The sequence below is a fragment of the Lipotes vexillifer genome, unplaced genomic scaffold, assembly GCF_000442215.2.
Source record: "Lipotes vexillifer unplaced genomic scaffold, Lipotes_vexillifer_v1.1 scaffold525, whole genome shotgun sequence".
Taxonomy (NCBI): Eukaryota; Metazoa; Chordata; class Mammalia; order Artiodactyla; family Lipotidae; genus Lipotes; species Lipotes vexillifer.
In genome coordinates, this window is record NW_006786891.1 from 1,120,045 (window position 1) to 1,128,900 (window position 8,856).

At 35.9% G+C, this 8,856-nt stretch overlaps 1 protein-coding gene across 1 annotated transcript in view; it reads left to right on the top strand.

The window, feature by feature from the left end:
- Positions 1 to 8,856, top strand: part of EPS15 (epidermal growth factor receptor pathway substrate 15) — a 155,621-nt gene that overhangs the window by 119,462 nt on the left and 27,303 nt on the right. The window contains exon 21 of the mRNA XM_007459632.1: positions 3,798 to 3,867. Coding sequence (XP_007459694.1) covers positions 3,798 to 3,867 — 70 coding nt within the window. The remainder of the gene's footprint in view (positions 1 to 3,797; positions 3,868 to 8,856) is intronic.

An 8,856-nucleotide genomic window follows, 5' to 3' on the forward strand; every position in this document is an offset into this window, starting at 1 on the left:
GTAGGGAAAAAAATGATAAAAACAATTTACCTATAAAGTCATACACTATTTGAGTCATCTTTCAAATCCGAAGGATATAAATAATTCAGCACTCTAGACAAAATTATTTGCCAAACTGGCACTAACTCCTGGGAATGAGAATCAGACACCTTCCTGGTAAATCCTATTCCTTCCACATCAGGCATATACGTTATAAGTGAAGAACTAATTGGCCAAGTATATTTTGTCTTTAAGAGAATGGGTATACAGTGGATCTTTTGGATTCTGTCTGCAAATGAGTTTCTTGAAATACACAGTGATGAAAAAATCCTCTTGTAGATTACTTCTGATGGACCATATAAAAATTTCAGTCTCATCGAACCCATCTAGTTTTTGGTTCAGACTGGTATTTCACACCTTGATCACCCATTGGAATTGACGAGAATAACTCATGTCATCCAAATATCAAGTCCACCCTTCAGAGGACCAAATTTTATCCCATTGGGGATATTAAAAATAAATGATTAAAAATCCATAAGCCAGTGTTCAGTAAAGCTTTTAAAAAATGTTTGGTATGCATTATTGAAATAATGAAATCAATTTAAAAGGAACAGCATTGATTTTTTTAAAAAAATAAAATCATTTCTGTTATTTTATAGACATATCTGGAGTGTTATTCTTGTAAAGAAGTATAAATTCCCACTAAATGTCAGACTCTCTTGATAACATATACATAGAACAACAATTACTATTTAATAACCATGAACTATGATCCCGGTACTTCTGTGTGCTTCACAGTCATAATTTCTAATCTTCACATCAGTCTTGCAAAGTAGGTGTTGGTGTCCCTATTTTAATAATAAGGACACCGGGACTCAGAAAAATTAACTAAGTTCAGACAACTAAGTGCTTTATCATCTGGAGGCTTTGAATGGATATTTAAACACATGCAAAATAGAGTAACATAATGAAATATTTTAACTTCCATGTATCTATCACCCAATTTCAATAATTATGAATGGTTCTGGAGGGCTATTAATTGCTTTTTTCATGTTTGTTTGGTTTGGTTTAAAGTTTTTATTTGAAGGCTTATATTTTGAGGCAGGATATTTCACATCTGTAAGTAAACCAGACCTAGAAAGGAACAGTTGATTGACAGGCATGTGAAGCAAAAATTTTGTCTTTTAATACTCTTAGATTAAGAAAACTTCCTTAAAAGAGTAACTGATTCTTTTAAAGATAATAGACTTTGGTGTTCTTGAATTACTTCCTTACTGTATTCTAATACAGTATTCAGTACTATATTCAGCTACTTGGCCAGCAACTGGTTTTTTCCACTGATGTAAAACTAAGCAAATGCCTCTGTAACTAAATATTTGTGGTTTCCACAGGCTACTGGATACTCTGTTTTCCTACAACACTTAGTTTGCAGTGTGGGCCCATTTGCCAAATTTTTCTCAAATTGGCTGCAACCTGAATTCTTTTCCTCTCACCTTATTTTAGCCTCTCATTATCCACTCTTATTGTTTAAAGAGCAAGAAAGCCGAAGCAGCTCTTCCTCATTTAAAAATAAACAAGTTTCTTTTGTTCCTCTTCCCTGGTGAAACTTTTCTACCATTGATTCTACTTACTTTTTCCCTTTTCTCCCCAGGTTTTGAAAGCAAAAATGCCCTTGCTAACAGCTCTTAATTTCTCCATTCAAAACTAAACTAAACACCAAATTGGCAATATAACAATAGTTACTTTTATCTAATCTCTTCTATGCTCCAGGCATGGTGCTAAATTCTTTTCATGTGTTACCTCATTTAAGCATCAGAGTAATCTTATGAGGCTCGTGTTTCATCCTCATTTTAAAGATAAAGATCAATGAATGAGAGGTTAAGTGTAAGTTAGTAAGTGATGCAACTAAATTCAGACCGTGGTCTATCTGACCAAAATCTAAGGTCTTCACCACTATAGTCTAAAATCTAAACTCATTTCTTCCTAGCTACAAACCCCTGTTTTTTGTCATCTTCCTTTTCAAACAGGCCTCTGTTAATGCCTCCAGACATGAATCTCTCCCCACAAATCTTTCTTATTCCTTCAAGGATGGTCTCTGTTCTCAGAGGGACATAATTTTAAAAACCAAACCAAAAAAACAAGTGCCATTTCCTACTATTCTAGCTAGTGTATGGTAGCTACTGTGTACGTGCTAAGTCATACTGTGAAATGAGGGAGTTGATGGCTGATGCAGAAGAGAGAATTTCAGTGATAAATTAGGTGACTTTGTAGGAGGATTTTGGAACATTAATTCTATAAGATTATACCATCGGTATTTTAGTCATGAAAATTACTATTGTGTACTAAATTGCCTAATTATCAAACTGAACATAACATAAAGAGTTTTGTGGCCACTTATTCCCTCATGGGCTGCACAGTCCATCCTGTTCCCCTTGCTGTCCCAGTGGCCTTTTAGGTTGGTTGCACAGTGTATGATAAAGGAAAACCTGACGCACAGCTAGGCATACTTTTTCTGTTTCTCTCTGTGACGGTACATAAAATCTGCAAGCTATTGTTAAAAATCAGGGCTGTTAGTTTTTCCTTCTCTCAAAGTTTAGAGAAGAAGCAGTAATAGTTGGTGACTTTAGTTATCATGTCTGTGACTGTCTCTCACACTGGCATTTTAACTATTATATTAGGAACCATGGAGAGTTACTTTGCTATACAGACCAACTTGATACTTTTCCCCCTTGATTGCTATTTATTCATTCAGCAGATAATCAGAGTATAAGGTAGTATGTTCATTGTATAAAAATGTAAGTTAAGATAAGCATCAGTTAAAATAAGTACTACCATTTTCAGTTCTGAAAACATCACTAGTATTTACTTCTTTCTGCTAGTAGTTTTGTTTTAATGGGTCCTGTTTTATAAAAAGAGAGTATACTCTAAGTCCCAGTTAGCATTGCTTCTCTCTTTTCAAATACATGTTTTACTTGAGCTCTCCAATATCCTTTGACATTCAATTGTTAATACCCAATTTCTTGATGATTAGAAATAGGTCCTGTAATACAGATGACATTGCTAGTCATGAGTCAGAGTAGGAGATAAATATTCCAAAACTCTTTTCGTGCCCCTTTTATCTAACTGTATGCCCAGGCTTTTGGCTGGCCTCTTAAAAAGAGCCTGATGCCAAAAAGTTAGTTCAGTTATCTTCTTAAATATATATTTTGTTTGACTATGATTTAAAAACAAAGTAAAGTAGGAAGACAGTTCAATACTTAGAATCACTGGCTTCTGGTGAAGTCCTCACTCTTTGTAGCCTCTCACCCTTGCCATTTGATCCAGATTTTTACATGGCTTATTATTGAAAGCTGCTGAATTTTTTTTTAACAGAAAGCACTCTCCCTCGCTCAAGTTCTCTCTCTCTGCCTCCCCCTCTCTTTCTCTCTCACACATTAACATTAGAGGAAGGTGAGTAAAGGGCATATGAGAAGTCTCTGTATTATTAGGGCTGGGACTGTGATTGGAGCGGGGCACATGAAGACTTTTGAGATGTTAGCAGTTTCCTGGGAGGTGATTGCATAGGTGTTCACTTGATACTTATTTATTAAACTGTACATAATGTTCCATACATTTTTCTGAATGTATGTTATGTTTCACAGTAAAAGATTAGAAAATGATATGTATCATTTCAGTTTAATAAGTTTGCAGGTCAGTAGGGGTAAACATTTGCTCCTAATTGATTTAGAGTTTGTAAAGAATATTTTCTTTGGTGTGGCAGTGAGGTCTCAGCTCTAAAATGTTGCCTCTCTGAGTCATGACTTGTGTAATTTGTTTAGGTGGAAACATTAGAGCACAATGATCCTTTTGCTCCTGGTGGGACGGCTGTGGTTGCAGCCAGCGATTTGGGTAAGGAGATAATTTATCAGTCTCTTTCAACAGTAAACACCACCCTCTCTTTAAGCATCTTTCTTTTCGTGTCCAAATATATTCATCCTGTTTACTTATTTATGGCGTTAAAATGATCGCATAGCTATATCCTGTTGCATTCTACCAATAATAAGAATGGTGTTTTTGTATCACTTTCGACTTATCATTTATTATCTCACTTATTATTCTTATTAAATAGCTTAATATGTACTCTAGCCAATGTCAGTACAACCAATAAAAACCCTTTTTGCTTTATAAAAGGCAGCGTTGCTTGGCAGTTTCAAACTCAGCATTCATTCTTATGGATCTTGACCTAAATTTAAAAATTAGTGGCTTCCCATAGGTACTGATATTAGCTTTACAATAGTACATAGGTCCTGTTAATAAGACAGAGAAGAACTAAATGTTATTCTGGTACACAGTTTTCATGCTTTATTTATGGAATCTAATTTTCCATTTATCCTTTTTTTTTCTTTTTTTTTTACTTGAATATTTATTTATTAACATCTTTATTGGAGTATAATTGCTTTACAGTAGTGTGTTAGTTTCTGCTGTATAACAAAGTGAAGCAGCTATACATATACATATATCCCCATATCTCCTCCCTCTTGGATCTCCCTCCCACCCACCCTATCCCACCCCTCTAGGTGGCCACAAAGCGCCGAGCTGATCTCCCTGTGCTATGTGGCTGCTTTCCACTAGCTATCTGTTTTACATTTGGTAGTGTATATATGTCAGTTCTACTTCTCTCACTTTGTCCCAGCTTACCCTTCCCGCTCCCCATATCCTGAAGTCCATTCTCTACATCTGTATCTTTATTCCTGTCCTCCCCCTAGGTTTTTTAGGACCTTTTTTTTTTTTTTCTAGATTCCATATATATGTGTTAGCATACGGTATTTGTCTTTCTCTTTCTGACTTACTTCACTCTGTATGACAGACTCTAGGTCCCTCCACCTCACTACAAATAACTCAATTTCATTGCTTTCCATGGCTGAATAATATTCCATTGTATATATGTGCCACACCTTCTTTATCCATTCATCTATTGATGGACACTTAGGTTGCTTATGTGTCCTGGCTATTGTACACAGAGCTGCAGTGAACATTGTGGTACCTGACTCTTTGAATTATGGTTTTCTCAGGGTATATGCCCAGTAGTGGGATTGCTAGCTCGTATGGTAGTTCTATTTTTAGTTTTCTAAGGAACCTCCGTACTGTTCTCCATAGTGGCTGTATCAATTTACATTCCCACCAACAGTGCAAGACGGTGCCCTTTTCTCCACACCCTCTCCAGCATTTATTGTTTGTAGATTTTTTGATGATGGCCATTCTGACTGGTGTGAGGTGATACCTCATTGCAATTTTGATTTGCATTTCTCTAATTGATTACTGATGTTAAGCATCCTTTCATGTGTTTGCTGGCGACCTGTATATCTTCTTTGGAGAAATGTCTATTTAGGTCTTCTGCCCATTTTTGGATTGAGTTGGTTGTTCTTTTGATATTGAGCTGCATGAGCTCCTTGTATAATTTGAAGATTAATCCTTTGTCCATTGATTCGTTTGCAAACATTTTCTCCCATTCTGAAGGTTATTTTTTCATCTTGTTTATGGTTTCCTTTGCTGTGCAAAAGCTTTTAAGTTTCATTAGGTCCCATTTGTTTATTTTTGTTTTTATTTCCATTGCTCTAGGAGGTTGGTCAAAAAAGATCTTGCTGTGATTTATGTCACAGAGTGTTCTATGTTTTCCTCTAAGAGTTTTATAGTTTCTGGCCTTACATTTAGGTTGTTGATCTATTTTGAGTTTATTTTTGTGTATGGTGTTAGGGAGTGTTCTAATTTCATTCTTTTACACGTAGCTGTCCAGTTTTCCCAGCACCACTTACCAAAGAGGCTGTCTTTTCTCCACTGTATATTCTTGCCTCCTTTATCAAAAATAAGGTGACCATATGTGCATAGGTTTATCTCTGGGCTTTCTATCCTGTTCCATTGATCTATATTTCTCTTTTTGTGCCAGTACCATACTGTCTTGATTACTGTAGCTTTATAGTATAGTCTGAAGTCCGGGAGCCTGATCCCTCCAGCTCCGTTTTTCTTTCTCAAGATTGCTTTTGCTATTCGGGGTCTTTTGTGTTTCCATACAAATTGTGAAATTTTTTGTTCTCGTTCTGTGAAAAATGCCATCGGTAGTTTGATAGGGATAGCACTGCACCTGTAGATTGCTTTGGACAGTACAGTTATTTTCACAATGTTGATTTTTCCAATCCAAGAACATGGTATTCTCTCTCCATCTGTTTGTATCATCTTTAATTTCTTTCATCAGTGTCTTATGGTTTTCTGCATACAGGTCCTTTGACTCCTAAGGTAGGTTTATTCCTAAGTATTTTATTCTTTTTGTTGCAATGGTAAATGGGAGTGTTTCCTTAATTTCGCTTTCAGATTTTTCATCATTAGTGTATAGGAATGCCAGAGATTTCTGTGCATTAATTTTGTATTCTGCTACTTTACCACATTCAGTGATTAGCTCTAGTAGTTTTCTCATAACTTCTTTAGGATTCTCTATGTATAGTATCATGTCATCTGCAAAAGGTGACAGCCTTACACCTTCATTTCTGATTTGGATTCCTTTTATTTCTTTTCCTTCTCTGATTGCCGTGGCTAAAACTCCCAAAACTATGTTGAATAATAGTGGTGAGAGTGGACAGCCTTGTCTTGTTCCTGATCTAAGAGGAAATACTTTCAGTTTTTCACCATTCAGAAAGGTGTTGTCTGTGGGTTTGTCATATATGGCCTTTATTATGTTGAGGAAAGTTCCATCAATGCCTACTTTCTGCAGGGTTTTTATCATAATTGGGTGTTGATTTTTGTCAAAAGCTTTTTCTGCATGTATTGAGATGATCATATGGTATTTCTCCTTCAATTTGTTAATATGGTTTATCACATTGATTGATTTGCATATACTGAAGAATCCTTGCATTCCTGTGATAAACCCCACTTGATCATGGTGTATGATCCTTTTAATGTGTTTTTGGATTCTGTTTGCTAGTATTTTGTTGAGAATTTTTGCATCTATGTTCATCAGTGACATTGGCCTGTAGTTTTCCTTCTTTGTGACATCTTTGTCTGGTTTTGGTATCACAGTGATGGTGGCCTCGTATGATGAGTTTGGGAGTGTCCCTCTTCTATATTTTGGAAGAGTTTGAGAAGCATAGGTGTTACCTCTTCTCTAAATGTTTGATAGAATTAGCCTGTGAAGCCATCTGGTCCTGGGCTTTTGTTTCTTGGAAGGTTTTTAATCACAGTCTCAATTTCAGTGCTTGTGATTGGTCTGTTTATATTTTCTATTTCTTCCTGGTTCAGTCTCGGAAGGTTGTGCTTTTCTAAGAATTTGTCCATTTCTTCCAGGTTGTCCATTTTATTGGCATAGAGTTGCTTGTAGTAATCTCTCATGATCCTTTGTATTTCTGCAGTGTCAGTTGTTACTTCTCCTTTTTCATTTCCAACTCTTGATTTGAGCCTTCTCTCTTTTTTTCTTGATGAGCCTGGCTAATGGTTTATCAATTTTGTTTATCTTCTCAAAGAACCTGCTTTTAGTTTTATTGATCATTGCCATTGTTTCCTTCATTTCTTTTTCATTTATTTCTGATCTGACCTTTATGATTTCTTTCCTTCTGCTAACTTTGGGGGTTTTGTGTTCTTCTTTCGTTAATTGCTTTAGGTGTAAGGTTAGGTTGTTTATTTGGGATGTTTCTTGAGGTAGGATTGTACTGCTATAAACCTCCCTCGTAGAAGTGCTTTTGCTGCATCCCTAGGTTTTGGGTCGTCGTGTTTTCATTGTCATTTGTTTGTCGGTACTTTTTGTTTTCCTCTTTGATTTCTTCAGTGATCTCTTGGTTATGTAGGAGTGTATTGTTTAGCTTCCATGTGTTTGTATTTTTTACAGATTTTTTCCTGTAATTGATATCTACTCTCATAGCATTGTGGTCAGAAAAGATACTTGATACGACTTCACTTTTCTTAAATTTACCAAGGCTTGATTTGTGACCCAAGATATGATCTATCCTGGAGAATGTTCCATGAGCACTTGAGAAGAAGTGTATTCTATTGTTTTGGGATGTAATGTCCTATAAATATCAATTAAGTCCATCTTGTTTAATGTATCACTTAAAGCTTGTGTTTCCTTATTTATTTTCATTTTGGATGATCTGTCCATTGGTGAAAGTGGGGTGTTAAAAGTCCCCTGCTATGATTGTGTTACTGTCAATTTCCCCTTTTATATCTGTTAGCATTTGCCTTATGTATTGTGGTGCTCCTATGTTGGGTGCATAAATATTTACAATTATTATATCTTCTTCTTGGATTGATCACTTGGTCATTATGTAGTGTCCTTCTTTGTCTGTTTTACTGGTCTTTATTTAAAGTCTATTTTGTCTGATATGAGAATTGCTACTCCAGCTTTCTTGTGATTTCCATTTGCATGGTATATCTTTTTCCATCCCCTCACTTTCAATCTGTATGTGTCCCTTGGTCTGAAGTCAGTCTCTTGTAGACAGCATATATATGGATCTTGTTTTTGTATCCATTGAGCCAGTCTGTTTCTTTTGGTTGGAGCATTTAATCCATTTACATTTAAGGTAGTTATGGATATGTATGTTCCTATTTCCATTTTCTTAATTGGTTTGGGTTTGTTATTGTACGTCTTTTCCTTCTCTTTTGTTTCCTGTCTAGAGAAGTTCCTTTAGCATTTGTTGTAAAGCTGGTTTGGTGGTTCTGAATTCTCTTAGCTTTTGCTTGTCTGTAAAGGTTTTAATTTCTCGGTCAAATCTGAATGAGATCCTTGCTGGGTAGAGTAATCTTGGTGGTAGGTTTTTCCCTTTCATCACTTTAAATATGTCCTGCCACTCCCTTCTGGCTTGTAGAGTTTCTGCTGAGAGATCAGCTGTTAACCTTATGGGGATTCCCTTGTGTGTT